Here is a 15,192-nt window from a genome sequence, read left to right on the forward strand (position 1 = left end):
AAACTAATTTGTTACGTTAAGTGTCATAGTAGATGTCGGCAAGAAACGACGTCGTTTGAAAAAAAAACGCAAAATGGTGTCGTTTTGCATGATTTTGGTTAAAGGGTTGTTATTTCTTGAAGAAAGAACTTCGGAGCGACAATTGAAGAGAATGTTTCCCCAACAACAGATTTCAAGTCATTCTTAAACTCTAGCAAAGGAAGAAAAATGTTATTAGCACTCAAATCTAACAATTTCAAAGACGCTAATTCAATCTACCAAAAAACTTCAACAGTGTTATCGCTTTAAAAGTGTAAATATACCAGAATTTTACTTAAATTTATGCTCACAGAATGACTCAATTCTTTAACAATTAAAGATATTTTGTCACGTTTATTTTTTAAACAACATTATTTTTTGCCACTTAAATATCTGACATGATACTTAATATTACAAATGTTTTATTATGAGAATTGTGATATTTTAAATTTTTTAAAAATTAAAATGTTGAACACAATGTCTCTCAAAGACTAACATGATTCACGATAGAAGCAGCTCGGTCACTCTCACTCGAGCGTGACAGTGATACAGCCCCTCAAAGATATAATTTTCCAATTCAAGTCATGTTATATTTATCGCTTAACCAGATTTAATAGACAAAAGAAGTAAACAATGAAAGTCAATTTCCTAAAAAAGAAATGTGTTTTTCCATTCACGCAACAATGATTGAGTTTAAAAACATATTTCTAAATTATTTGACGATGTAGCTTAACAGTAATAATCAGTGATTATTCACACATAAGAAGTAATCCTTTGGATCTTAGCAACGTGTAACTGAACTAAGCGAAGGTTTTAAACACATCCTGAAGAAATTTAAATTAGTGCATTTGTGCTGCCGCGTTATTGTTATTGAAAAAGACAGGGTTGGGGGCATTGAGGTAATATGAGTGCAACAGATTACTAAGGTATTTGATCGTCGAGTTATGTACAACTACCAACCGATGAGCGCGTGATTCTGGTGAATATCACAGAGCACACAGAACAAGAAAACAACTTTGTTCAAAGACAAAAACCGCTATCACAAACGCTGTCACCTAAAAAAAACAAAGCTCCACTTCTTGAGATTCTACTGAACCACACCATTTGCATCATCACTTGTTATTTATTTGTTCCCACTCTCCTAAATATCAAGCCACCTCCGTCATGCCCCTACCTTAATTTAAAATCCCCTTCCAACGCTTTCTTTCAATCGCGATCCATAACACATGGCATCAATCTCAGGTATTTGCTCCTCTTCCCCAACCCTTAAAAAATTCCAATACCAACCTCCACCGTTGACCAACACTCTCCGCAAAGAACACGTGTCGTTCCCCGCGCGTCGCGTTGATCGGACTCTGAGCCTCGCCTGTGCTCACTCGGTCGCTCGGGAGGTTCCGGCGGAGGTTTCCGATGGAGCGGTGGTGGCGAGTGAGAAGAAGGGGCTGGAGAAAGATCCACGTGCGCTGTGGCGGAGATACGTGGATTGGTTGTATCAACATAAGGAACTGGGGCTTTACCTTGACGTGAGTCGGGTCGGGTTCACGGAGGAGTTCGTGAAGGAAATGGAGCCCCGGTTTCAAACGGCGTTTCGAGCGATGGAGGAGTTGGAGAAGGGCGCAATTGCGAACCCCGATGAGGGTCGCATGGTTGGACACTATTGGTTGAGGGACCCTAAACGCGCTCCCAATTCCTTCCTCAGGACGCAGATTGAGAACACTCTCGACGCCGTTTTGAAGTTTGCTCAGGATGTCGTCACCGGTAAGGTCAGTTCAATTCTCATTCTTGTTTTTCATTTGGTGATTTGTGTGTGTTGTGGATTTTGCTTCAATTAGGGTTTTACTGATTTGTGTGTGGCAATGAATATTTGGCAGATTAAGCCTCCCTCGTCTCCTGAAGGTCGCTTTACTCAAATACTGTCTGTTGGAATTGGAGGTTCAGCTCTTGGACCACAGTTTGTTGCAGAGGCATTGGCTCCTGATAATCCTCCACTTAAGGTATTCATGTTATTCCTGTTATGTTATTGTTGGTGCTAAATTGTGATGTAAGAGTAGTTAATGCGTGCCAATTTACTCCTCAAATGTGGGAGTTAAATTTGTGGACCTACATGTTTGAATTCAGTTATTTCATTTGTCACAAGTGTTTGATGATAGGCTCCTTCGCTTCTCTACCTCGACAGATGATATGGCAATGATTAAGTGTGCTTGTCTGATATTTTGAAATACCTGAGCAACTAGTGTTGTTCATGTAAAGTATGGATATATAATTGGTTTTTGTGGGGGCTCACAGGATGTTTTTGGTCTTTCGACAGATAAGATTTGTTGACAACACTGATCCTGCTGGAATTGATCATCAGATTGCACAACTTGGATCTGAGCTAGCCTCTACACTTGTGATTGTGATTTCAAAGGTCTGCATGAGGATTATACTTTTTTTTTTGTTTGATTACAATGTTGTCTTGAGTGCTTGAAGATATTTTTTTTAACTTGAAAGTTTCAATTATTTCCAGAGTGGAGGTACCCCAGAGACTAGAAATGGTTTATTAGAAGTACAGAAGGCCTTTCGTGACGCAGGCTTGGATTTTCCGAAACAGGTTTAATCTCAGGTTTTCACTTTTTATATATATATTTTTTATTTTCCTATATTAGTACATGATACTACATCTGAATCAGAAGTTTAGATACTATATAGTATTATGGTGCTAGAATTGTGACTGATAGTTTTGTGAGAGTGAAAAAGCTACTTGTATCTAGATTGATTTGCTTTACCGGTGTGAAGATTCTAAAATACTATTTTTTTTCTCACTGCTATACCTTTCATAATTTTCATAGTTTTGTTTACGTTGTCCGACAATAGTTGGAACTTCTGGAGGGATTTTTTATACTATTATTATTATTTCTGGAGTTGTGGAATATCTAAATGTTGTTGACCCCGTATCACTTGCACATCGTCTGTCAGTGTCACAGTCTGTGGAAATTGTTACTATTCACTAATACATTTTACAACACAGGGTGTTGCTATAACACAAGAAAATTCTCTGTTGGATAACACTGCCAGAATTGAGGGCTGGTTAGCTAGATTTCCCATGTTTGATTGGGTGGGAGGTAGAACGTCGGAGATGTCTGCAGTTGGCCTGCTTCCAGCAGCCCTTCAGGTAAGTGGTCATTAATCTAAAGTCAAAGTGTTTATACATTGATATTTTGTGTTTTCTTATCATTTGCTTCTTGATTTAGGGCATTGACATCACAGAAATGCTTGCTGGTGCATCATTGATGGATGAGGCAAATAGAAGTATTGTGGTATACATCAGTTTCTAATCATCTTTTTCTTTTTTTGTTGAATCTAAATATTACTTCAGAGTTGCATTGTGCCCATGTAATCTTTTTCATGTATGATAATGCTTGTGTTATACCAGAGATATTCTTACTTGATGACTTGCCATGCGTATTTTAAAGTACTATGGGTGCTGCTTCATGTGCTAATACTTGTGTGGTGGTTGGGTGTGAGGGTAAGGAAGTTGCACAGAACTAATTACAGCCTCATCAGTGAGATATTGTAAATCATTCTGATCTAATTATGAAGGTTGATGCTGCCATTCTGACACGTGTATGAGGTGCTTTCTAAGCACAAGTTTATGTGCCTAAATTCCTTCCTGATTACCTTCAATATTTTGCAATATTTATTTGTACTATCTTTGGTTAAACTGAGCAAAACTTAAATAATTGGTCAAACCTGGGGTCTGATTATTGGTGTCGCAAGTAATGAGGTCATAGGGTAAATGTGTGATGTATGGACCAAAAGTCATCAACTTGCATAAGCTGATAAACTTTATTTCTGAACGTATGTCATGCTTTATCAGTTCAGTTCAATTGGTTTCTTTCATCATCATCGATGTAGGACTTTGATCCAGCATCTATTAAAATGACCTTACCACTGTTTTATTGTTAAACTAGCTATCTGGTGTAAGACAGTTGGGTTTAGCATTTAATTGATTTGGTTTGGGATTTCTTGGGCAGAATAAGGATAGAATTTATCATATTAATGAGTTACAGTCGATAGGTAAAGGAAAGGGTTTGCAAGTTTAGAACACGGTTTTGTGGCTGTGAACTGTACCTGTGGTATTTGTGTCTGGGACTCAGGTTTAGTGAATTTTGAGACAAATTGAAGGAAAATTTGACTTAGGTTTTGATGATAATGGTATTGAAAGCCCAGAATCAAATCTTAATATTAAGTAAAATATTGAGATTATTTTTATCTCTAAGCTTATGCTTTGCTTGACGCTAGTGTGCCTTATGTTGCTATATTTTAGAAATTTGACTCTTGACGTGTCTTTTTTGTCATCTTTATGAGAAACTCAATAATGTGAGCTTGTGCTTAGAATAGGACTGTATGAGTTCGGACTTGTGGCATGCTTTGTGGCTTTGGAAAATTACTATTTTCTGCTTGAAGATGATAGGATGTCAAAAAATATGTGAATGAACAAGAATAGCCTAATTGAGAATATTTGCATACAAGTAGGAAAATGCATGCCAGAAATGGTTATATTTATCTAGTAATGCTGTTTTTATATACTGAAGGCCAAATTTTTTAGAAATCCCTTACCTTCTTGAGAAGAAACATTGCATGATTGGTTGTAACATGATGATCAGCTGTATAGTACCATTTCATTTTTTTTTTTTTAATTATACTTTACAATATTGTCTTCTTAACCTTGCCTCTCTCCCCAATAATAAAACAAAGGATCTCTGATTAATACATACTTTTGTGCAGTTAAGGAACAACCCTGCTGCTCTGCTGGCTTTATGTTGGTATTGGGCTACAGATGGTGTAGGATCCAAGGTGAGAATTATATAATTTATTAATGATTAGCATCTGTCTTCTATTTTATTTAACTGTTGCACATTGTTTTCTTCTCATCCTTATTCTGCAGGATATGGTTATTCTTCCGTACAAGGACAGCCTACTATTATTTAGTAGATACTTGCAGCAGTTGGTCATGGAATCTCTAGGCAAGGAGTTTGACTTGGACGGTAATCGGGTATGTCTTATTCTTACCTGCATCAAAATAAAATAATACTGTTTTTGTACTGCCCTGCATCAGCTTGCAGTGTTGCCTGCATCTGGAAGTAGCCGAAAGACTTTGTAGTTATAATTCATTGTTTTGGTGTTTATACTGTATACATGGTGGTGTCACACATTCATTTGGAGCATCATTAACTTGACTGGACATTGTTAATAAGGGATCCTAATTCTCCTTCATTGATGAATCTTTCTTGTCACATATTATATCACATTTGCTAACTATGTCTAGCCTTATATGCTTCAATCCTGCAAGAGTTAATGATATTATCTGAATTTGACTTTTGGATTCCATAGGTTAATCAAGGAATCAGTGTCTACGGAAATAAAGGCAGCACTGATCAGCATGCGTGAGTTTTCATTCCACTCTAAGTTTGTTTGTTATAGTTTGTTGGTTTGATTAATCTCTAGCAAACTTCTGCCCCCTTTCAGCTATATTCAACAATTGAGGGAAGGTGTGCACAATTTCTTTGTGACGTTCATTGAGGTTCTACGTGATAGACCCCCTGGTCATGATTGGGAGCTTGAACCAGGTGTCACATGTGGAGACTACTTGTTTGGTATGCTACAGGTCTGTTCTGCTAATCATGCATATTTACTTACCAAACTTGATGATTTTATTTACAACCTGTTGCTAGTATTCCCCCATGGCTTGGAGCTAAAATTGGAGTTTCTGTAGGGAACAAGGTCAGCATTGTATGCTAATAACCGAGAGTCCATCACAGTCACTGTACAAGAAGTGACGCCAAGATCAGTTGGTGCTCTTATTGCACTCTATGAACGAGCAGTAGGAATATATGCCTCTCTTGTTAACATAAATGCTTATCATCAACCTGGTAAAATATGATTTATTTAGCCCATTTTAGAATGTTATTGACTTTTAATAAAGAATAATGTTGCTATATTGATAGTGTCCATTTCAGAATTTTTCCATGTCCTGTACTGGGATCAACAAATTCTGTTGTTTTGAATTTTGAGTCAACCGTACTGAACTATATATGCAACTTGGGTATTTTTAGTTTCTTCATTGTTATGCAACCACTGCTGAAGTCTGAACTATGATAATTACTTAGGTGTGGAAGCTGGTAAAAAAGCAGCAGGTGAAGTACTGGCACTTCAGAAGCGCGTATTGGCAGTGCTAAATGAGGCAAGGTATGATGTTTATTTTACACCGCTGTTTTCTGGCTTAGCTAGGGTTATTTTGGTCATTGCTTATGCTCTCAGAGACTTGTAGATTTAATTTTTCTGTTCAGTAAAATGTGTTGGTGGGGCCCCTCTTGTTATCTTGAGCGTGAAGTGACTATCCTACCTGGGAGTCATTTTTGTAATTATGTGATATAAGGGGTCATTTCTGTAATTATGTGATTTAAGGGGCATCCACTGAAGATATTTGAAATTATTTGTTAAGGATAATAATCAGAGGGTCAACATCTGTCTAGAATAATACGGAGTCACTTTGTGTATTTTGCATCCTTGTATATATTGTCAATAAGTCTATCACTAAATAATATTTTTGACTTTTCAGTTGCAAAGAGCCTGTTGAGCCATTGACCCTGGAAGAAGTAGCTGAACGTTGCCATGCTCCAGAAGATGTACATTTATTATCCCTCTCTATTACTTTCTCAATCATGTGCCCTATCCCTTGTTCATTAAGAATCATCATAGAAATTCAACATTTTCACTTTCATGCAGATTGAAATGATTTTCAAGATTATTGCACACATGGCCGCCAATGACAGAGCACTTATTGCTGAAGGCAGCTGCGGTTCACCGCGAAGCATCAAGGTTTTTCTTGGGGAATGTAACGTTGGTGAATTGTATGCTTGAGTCAGACTAACGAAATTCAGGTTTTCTAATGTTACAGTTGTGTTTGAATACGGATCAAAAGAAAATCAGCCTGCAATAATTTAGTTTTAATGTTGAATCTCCATTATTAATGAAAGTGGAGATTTTGTTCGGATAAATTCTTGAAGGTGTTGTTGAATTTTGGTGGTCTGAATTGGAACTACATTTGATGAAAACACCATGTAACCTGATGGAGAAGCGAGTGAGTGACTATCGCTAAATAACTTGATCATTTTGCTTCCTACGTTGATTATTTGTGGGGTTGATGAGATTAGAGCAGTGGCTGTCTGGTGCAATCCAATGACAAAATTAAAAACATTGTGTGATCACTAGTAGTACTAGTAGCAGCTGGTTATTGGTTACATAAAGGCTAGAAGAAGCTTGAACTGAAGGAGAAAGCGGATGCATTTTGGAGCTGAGAATAATAGAGAGAGAAATAGTTACTAAAAAAATCCTCTAATACAGTTAGCTTTATGATCTGTGATATTCGTGGAAAGCTTGAGACCACTATAGAATACGCGGAATTATTCTCAGCACAACTGGTTTCTGTTTTTTCATTTTTAGAAAACTAATTTTGATGTATAAATTACTTTTAAAATTTTAATTCTGGAAATCACTTTAGGAATTAAAATTTCAGAAGTGTTTTAATATATTCCATAATTTTTTATTGATGTGAATTTTTTTTTTTAAATGAAATTTTATAAGTGATTTTTAGAATTAAATTTTTAGAAGTGTAATGTGATTAAAAAAATTAGTGCAATCGGTAATTTCATATAAACCCCGTACAACCCACCCACGGTTAACCGCACTCTCTCACATAAACAGCCCGTAGCACCGAGTCCAGCATTATCAAACCACACAGCAAGTCAGCAATCCACTTTCCAAAAGACCAAAACTCCCTAATTTCATATTCATTGACAGGTAACCCTATCTATCCCCACCTGACTTCTACGCTCAGAAAAACATCATTTTTTTTAATCTTAATTCTTAAAATATTTTTTATTTTAGTCCAATTTTTTTTTAAAAAAATTACTAATTTAAATTCCTGACAAAGGAGTCAAATTATGTGCTAACAAAAATCGAATAACATTTTTATAAAAACTAAGATAAAAATGTGATATTTTTAGAATTAATAATTTATTTAAGCCAAAAATATATTACGAAGCAAAAAACAACCAAGTTAAACAGAAGGGCAAGGCAACCGGATGTTCGGTTCTCGGACGTGGAGAGAGGGAAATCATGTTTATGGCTTGAGTTTTGAATTCGATATTTCATTTTTTAATAGCACTCGGAAACATTTAATAGTGATATTTACAATATAAAACTATGTTAAAATCAATTGATTTGTGGTGCGAAGAAATCGAAATTTAAATCAAACACGAACAGGGCATCGGGCGCCAAGCTAAATTGCAGCACAAGCAAGGTACAAGAGTGGTTAAATTACTACATCACAACTTCGCTCCAAGCTGCATGCTGTATTGGCAAATTAGAGAAGCTTCGATATGACATGACAAGAAGCCCAGAATGCTTTAGTTGCAGCCCTGAGAATAACAGGGTTTTGATATATCCTGTCAAGAATGTCAGACGTAAGTGGTAGATAAAAATGGAACTGTTAGCTAAAAAGAGGTTGAAATTAACTGAGAAGGAATTTCTTTTTGCTAGAGCAAATGGAAAAACAGCTAAGAAGAAGAAGATGACACGCAAGGTACTCAATATTCACCACGAGATTATAATACGTATGCTAAAAGGCAGGCACGCAAATCCACATAGCCAAGATATGCCACAAATTAAATGCAAGTTATGCGATGGGTGAGTTAAACAAGTTCCTTAAATTATAAAAATTGGGAAATTGGGTTTGGAATAACCACTTACCCTATGGCCGTAGCCCCCCATGATGCAACATTATAAATAACTTTGCTCCCATCCCAAGCCTTTCGAAGCTTTCCCTTTTTCTTTTTCACTGAGAATGTCTTGCTGATCGCTAATAAAACAGATTAAGAAAAAGTCAAGACATTCTTTCCCATTCTTTTGGCAAATTTACAATGTAATTATCACAATAAGATCATAAAAGTTTATCTGAAATGAAAAGATAGATGAAAAACAGCTATTTTTTGTTTTTCACTCGAATATATGGAAGAATAACAATGGTAAATTATTATAATAGGAAGCAAACAAACTCACCCTCCTGGAGTTGGATAGGGGTCAAATCCTACAAAGAACAAAGAAATCAATTAGAGAGAGAGAGCAGAAATTTCGGATACATTAATAAGTTTGCTGCAATTGATTGTAGATCAAATTTGTAAAACAACATTCCTCACAGGCAAAAAAGAGTACAAGTGATTGTTATCCTACAGATGAATGAGGAGGTTTACATAGAAGCACAATACCAAAAAAGGCCTGCATATTAAATGATTAAGTTTCTAATTCACTAGGATAATTTCTAGACCTTTCACTTCCAAAAAGAATGTTTTATCCGTATCATCAAAGCACAAGCTGTAACATAATACCCATAAAGGCAGAAAGGAAGGGAAACATTCGATATCAACAATGAAGTCCAAACATCTCTATATTTTTTGACATTATAGTTATTAATGTAATTATTGTGAGTAGCAACTACATATTTCCTTATATTGAACAAAGCTACCATGCTCAAAGTGGACATCTTTCCAGAGAAAATACACATTATAAATTTGAAGTTCATTATTAAATATTAAATTAAATTCAGAAGTTTCCAGTTCAACTTTGCTAAGAAACATTAGTGGTAAATAACTAATCTCAATTGACCACACACAAATTATTAAACACAATTTCATGCAAGTCACAACAAAAACACAGACCACTCGCTGCCACCAATTTAGAGTAAAATTGTATACTTTTAGTATCACATAAAATAACAGTACTGCTTCCAGATAAAACACGTAGCAGCCAAAAATTCATCAAAAGTGATAATAGAATATACTGGTAAATAACACTACTTATATTTATTCACAATATTTGGTAGCGTTTAATATAAGATATAAAGTAATTTCCAGGGTAAAAAAACATATTAAAGCACCAGAAAGTCTTGATTTTTTAAATAGCATGCTCAAATAAAACAACAATTTCAGCACCATACAAAATATGCACATAATTTAGCTACAACCATAATTTTGGCATTTTCTGCTGATTTTTTTTAGTCAGATATGGCCATGCTAATATGCAGCCAATCTGCCAACACAATGCTGATACACAACAATACAGGAAACTCCAAAAATTGCACTGAGTATAGCTCAAATTAGAGTGATTTGATATTCTATGAATGAATTCTGTGTGACTCTGCAGTTCGGAGGACAGAAAATGGTGGTTTCTCAGCATGGTTATAACGTATTCAAATCAGATTTCAAAACCAAAGTGGGAAAACTGCCTATTTTAGCTTATTTTCATTTTCTGAAAACCAAAATAAGCCTTCCTTGCATACTTATGTTTATGTCATATAAAGTATTTATAACTACATTTTTCTAAATTTTACTTATGGCATAGTTAGATATGGGGATATGATGATTAAGGTTTGTAGTGATTATGCTTAATAATTGCGGCTTTACAAATGGTTATGCATTATGCAGTCTATTTTACACACATAAATATATTAAATATTTTATTTAATATAACTCCTGACTGTATCCAAATCCAATATTTTTAAATGTTTTGTTTCCACAACATATAATCTACTGGTCATGACTTGTACATGATTCTATGTAACATAGGTGGCAACATATACATATAAGACAAGTTTAAAGATGATTGGGGAAAAACAATTCCCCAAAACCTTTTAAGAAAACATGCAAAACAATTCTCCCGGTGTGGAATTTCAATCCCAACTGAAAAGTATATTTGGAGGTTTGAGCAGATTCAAGAAAGCAGAAGGTTCAATGTACATGGAGCCTGAAAGTAAGGTGTACAGAAGAAAGCAGAAAACAGCTGGTTCTTACAGCATGTCAAGAGGTATTTTGAAGTTTTTAGCCAAATGTTTTGGGATCAGGTTTTCACAAGAATCTCAGTCAAATGATCTCACGACGAATAATATAATGCACAAGAGAAGCAAAAATAACAGGCAAATACAGTAGAGTCATCTGAATAACAAGAGCATAGATACAAAATACATACCTTAGTCTGCTTGATGGATAGCAAATATGCAGCCATAAAGCATGCAATGCCCTCCACTATATCTTCTTGTCTAACAAGGACATAATCTTCTTGGTCTGCGTCAGCACGTTCACTATCCCAGAGATCATTTTCACTGACAATGTCCCAAGAATTACCTTCTTCTGCCATAACCAATTTTTTTTTTCTTTTATTATGATTATAATTTTGAAACAAAGAAAAAACAAGTTGAACTGACTGAAATCATCAAAATACAGAAAACCATTTTGCAACGCAGAACCCACCAGCTGTATTCTGCGAAACCGACGCCTGGGCGCACTCCAACTTTTGAAGAAAGGCAGGGCATTCAACTCTGGATTTGAGCAGATCACATAACTGCATTGGGGCACGTGAGGCCATGTCGTTAGGGAGCATAATCAGCAAAATTTTATCTATATTAAAGTGGTGTTCACATGCGGACGAAACAAAATGGAACGGTTCTGTTCTGTTCTCCATGTTTCCACTTTTTTTAATTAAATCAAAAGACACCACTCTTTTAACCTCGTATAATTTTCTTCTATTTTTGAAAAAATGCACCAAATATAGAACAAAACTCGTTTTATTTCCTGTCCCGTTTTAATCCATCTATCAAACACTACCATATCAATGATCAGTTGAAGATTAAATCGCGACACACACACTAGAGGAGAATCACCGAAACGGTATTAATAAAAACACACATAAAACTCAACATGTTTCTATCACGAATGTCATCAACACGAGAATAAGTGCAACGTTGAGCATCAATGTCAAGAAGACAAGAGCAATGACCATTTCAATCCATAATCGAATAAGAATAAACCATAAATTCAGTCGTAACGGAAACCCTAAAACGGAGAGAGGGATTACCTTGTCCGCATCAGGATCAACTGATGCAGTGGCTTCACCCTCCTCATATTCCACGTCAGCAGAAGGAGAAGTGGAAGCAGTGGTGGCACTTGTAGCGTTGATCAACTCAAGAGCTCTCTGACACTGCAGAAGCACCGCCTCAAGAGTCTTCCTCTTTACGCGAAGCGGGTCCCGGTCCACGTTCGGGTCGGGGCCCAGCAAGGCTTCCGGATCCATAAGCTTAAAATAATGAATGCAAACAAAGCGTTGAAGGGAAAGGCAACCACAGATGATAGGAATACAAATACGAACGGTAATGATTGCTTGGCAATGGCTTCGTCTCTGTCTCTGTCGTGTATTGGAATTGTTCCCTCTTCGTTACACTAACTATCTTTTTCCCCTTTTTGCTTTTTGGGATCTTTCTTTCACTTTGACACGTTTCAAACTTTGGACTCCGAATCAGACTCCGTCCTTTTAATTTAATTATCATTAACAGTTTTGTAACTTTTTTTCATGATAACGTTCATTTCATGCGTTAGATTAATACATTATTTTATCTTTTTACACGTATTATTATTAATTCCTCGTCTTGATATTCACACACTCTATTAAACTCGTTCAATGAATCGTAGATACACAGTTAAAAATATTGTAAGGTTTTATTAACACTAATCTCAAGGTTGATATGGTTTTAAGAGTTTAAATGGGATAAGTTTTTATAAGAAAAAAGTATTGTTATGTAAAATTTTATGAAAATATTTTCCTTTTTGTTATTAGGATTGTGCTCAGACTTTGTTTGTTTGTGTTTAATTGCGTTCTTTATCTTACATCTTTTAATCAAAATAAAACCCATCAATAATAGTAATATTTTTCTAAAAAAGGATCAGTGATGTTTAACAATCAAAACATAAATATTGTTAATATACTACCTTAATGCCTTAGAATATTAAATTTTTATTTCAAGTTGTTTTTTGTTCCATAATAAGATCTATTTGTTTAAGGTTTTTTTTAAACAAACAAATTAATTATTATTTTAAAGCTTTATTTATCTGAAACTTTTTATTAAACATTTCTTTTAAGTCAAAAATCCAAAATTTTAAATATCATATTCGAATACGTTTGTTTTTTATGCTGAACTTTGCCTTTTTTATCCCAAATCTTTACTACCCATCCGTTGAAATTATTTTGTATTTTTTTAAAATTCCTGTTTTCTTCCAACATATAAATCAATTTTCTTCTACTTATGTTTTAAAAAATACTAATACAGTGCTTGAAATACTTAGATTTAAAAGCATTTTTTTCCCATTCCTCTCAATGTCTCCATAGATTGATTCAATTGAACTATTTTAAGTTTTTTTTTTCCAGCTTAAAACCTATCGTCAAAAATATCATATATTTTTTTAATACTAATACCGTAGCCTCATCTTATATTAAATCATTCCAAAATTATCAGTATTATATAACTTTTAAATCTATTTTCGATTTTAAATATGACATATATGCTCAATTATTTAAATAAAAGACAAAGATTCATAACTTTAATCAAAGGAAAAAGGAGTGAAAAGTTTAATTGTAATAATTAGGAAAAGATAATCAAATTTGAAAAAAAAAACATCATTATGAAACTATAATCACACATTGATGACAATATAAGATAAAAGATACAACTGAACTAAAACTATATATTTACATAAATATTCCCTATTTTTAACTTACCGCAAATTTAATTTTACTTACTTTAAAGACATCTTTATCAACATTTTTATATTGAGTAAATTATATTTTCTTAAAGTCCTGCAAACATAAGCCTAATACATTGTCACTTTCGCGAATTTTTTTTTATTAATCTTAACCTTAAAACAATGTTTAAATATCTAAAATTAATATTTTAATAAAAATAACTATCACATTAAAAACATAAAAATATATTTATACGCTTAAATTTATCTTTAGATGTTAAAATGAATAAAACTTTTTTTTTTTCTTCCAAGGAAGAGAAATTAATAATGAAAGTACAATCCACCGTTGATTTGCATTTGCCGTAGTAAAGGACAGTTAACGGTAGCTCTTGATTTGGTATACCGACAAGCTCCTTGCATTTAAACCTTTTGTTTATGTTTTCTGTGCATAATATAAGTGTGAGATTTATTGTGATTTTTCTCCAATTATGTATTAACAATCATGAATTGCATCGGTATTATAGGCACGAGCGAAATGTAAATTTAGTTTATTTTATTTCGGTGCCAAATTAAAAAGTATTATGGTAAATAGTAGTTTATTTGGTAGAAGTTCTGCTTTGTTGACAATATAAGACAAAATAAATGAAGACAATGTAGATATTTGAATTTTTTTTATTTAAAGAAGTTTAATTAAAAATTATTTTTTTACTGTGATTTGAGAATGTTATAGCATTTTTATTTAATGTTGCTCGAAGAAAATCAAATGTTGATTAAAGAATAAAAAAATAATCAAACAATTATTTAAAGAAAAAACAAGTTGTTTACTACAATATTTAAATATTATTTTTGTTTTATATAAATTCAATTTTTATATTTTTTATTTTAAAAATATATAAATAAAATATTTAAATAGTACATATTGTTAACTTTAATTATAATGTTGTTTTTTTAAATTAAAATATAGTTTCTATATAACATTTTTTTATTGTGATTATTGTTTATAACACATTGTTTTTTATACGAATATTCAAATTATAAAATTTATTAGTTTTAAAAATATATTATGCGTATAAAAAATATGTATTTTGTATATAGGCCAAAAGGCAACTTGCAATCAAAATAAGATTCATAATAAAAACTCTAGACAGGGGGATGATTTTAAATAATATAATTGTAGTTTAAATTTGCAACCAAAATAAAGATTGTTATGTAAATGTCGTGTTGAGAGTTGGTGAAAAAAAAACCACTTTTAATTGTTACAAAGTATCAAAATGACATAATCTTAATTAATTTTCAAGTATTAAAATATTCATTCTTATTTTTACTTAAAAAACATTGATTTTGTTAATATTTGTTTGTTTGTCATACAAGTCAAAATTAATGATTAAATTTACTTAAACTTACAAGTAGAATTATGTCAAATTGCTTGTTCTACAAATAGAACTTAGTCATAGGATTTTGGACATCTTCAGTGTTAAATCGAATCAAAATTAGAGTTATACCTCAATAACTAATTAAATAAAAGTCATTATTAAAATTTAACGCTAATTTCAAAGATAACTTTACT

The 15,192-nt window shown here is 33.4% G+C and overlaps 2 protein-coding genes across 3 annotated transcripts; one reads left to right on the forward strand and one right to left on the reverse strand.

The window, feature by feature from the left end:
• The first annotated feature begins 951 nt into the window (after positions 1 to 951).
• On the forward strand, positions 952 to 7,611 carry LOC113864656 (glucose-6-phosphate isomerase 1, chloroplastic-like). The gene is made up of 14 exons (XM_027498627.1): positions 952 to 1,781; positions 1,890 to 2,012; positions 2,327 to 2,425; positions 2,525 to 2,608; positions 3,026 to 3,169; positions 3,249 to 3,314; positions 4,786 to 4,854; positions 4,946 to 5,053; positions 5,392 to 5,444; positions 5,527 to 5,665; positions 5,774 to 5,930; positions 6,168 to 6,246; positions 6,620 to 6,686; positions 6,787 to 7,611. The coding sequence occupies exons 1-14, from the start codon at positions 1,245 to 1,247 to the stop codon at positions 6,919 to 6,921; spliced, it is 1,860 nt and encodes a 619-aa protein (XP_027354428.1). The 5' UTR covers positions 952 to 1,244; the 3' UTR covers positions 6,922 to 7,611.
• Positions 7,612 to 8,293: 682 nt separating this feature from the next.
• Positions 8,294 to 12,408, reverse strand: LOC113864834. 2 transcript variants are annotated; one of them, XM_027499003.1, is made up of 6 exons: positions 11,968 to 12,408; positions 11,364 to 11,454; positions 11,083 to 11,240; positions 9,121 to 9,148; positions 8,812 to 8,920; positions 8,294 to 8,507 (listed from the first exon to the last, which is right to left on the reverse strand). In XM_027499003.1, exons 1-6 carry the CDS (start codon positions 12,181 to 12,183, stop codon positions 8,426 to 8,428), a joined length of 684 nt encoding a protein of 227 aa, XP_027354804.1. In that variant the 5' UTR covers positions 12,184 to 12,408; the 3' UTR covers positions 8,294 to 8,425. The 2 variants fall into 2 exon arrangements, with proteins under 2 accessions (XP_027354804.1, XP_027354803.1); XM_027499002.1 differs by having other exon boundaries at positions 11,083 to 11,243.
• Between the last annotated feature and the right edge of the window lie 2,784 nt (positions 12,409 to 15,192).

The sequence above is a fragment of the Abrus precatorius genome, unplaced genomic scaffold (genome assembly GCF_003935025.1).
Source record: "Abrus precatorius isolate BTA unplaced genomic scaffold, Abrus_2018 Scaffold4, whole genome shotgun sequence".
Classification (NCBI taxonomy): domain Eukaryota; kingdom Viridiplantae; phylum Streptophyta; class Magnoliopsida; order Fabales; family Fabaceae; genus Abrus; species Abrus precatorius.

What these genes read in the sequence shown, in the direction of transcription:
- LOC113864656 (XM_027498627.1), top strand. Translation starts at nt 1,245, where the DNA reads ATGGCATCAATCTCAGGTATTTGCTCCTCTTCCCCAACCCTTAAAAAA. An exon ending in TGCTTCCAGCAGCCCTTCAG is followed by an intron (nt 3,170 to 3,248) that starts GTAAGTGGTCAT and finishes TTCTTGATTTAG; the next exon opens with GGCATTGACATCACAGAAAT. An exon ending in AAATGCTTATCATCAACCTG is followed by an intron (nt 5,931 to 6,167) that starts GTAAAATATGAT and finishes ATAATTACTTAG; the next exon opens with GTGTGGAAGCTGGTAAAAAA.
- LOC113864834 (XM_027499002.1), bottom strand. Translation starts at nt 12,183, where the DNA reads ATGGATCCGGAAGCCTTGCTGGGCCCCGACCCGAACGTGGACCGGGAC. An exon ending in GGTTTCGCAGAATACAGCTG is followed by an intron (nt 11,244 to 11,363) that starts GTGGGTTCTGCG and finishes TGGTTATGGCAG; the next exon opens with AAGAAGGTAATTCTTGGGAC. An exon ending in TATCCATCAAGCAGACTAAG is followed by an intron (nt 9,149 to 11,082) that starts GTATGTATTTTG and finishes TGTTCTTTGTAG; the next exon opens with GATTTGACCCCTATCCAACT.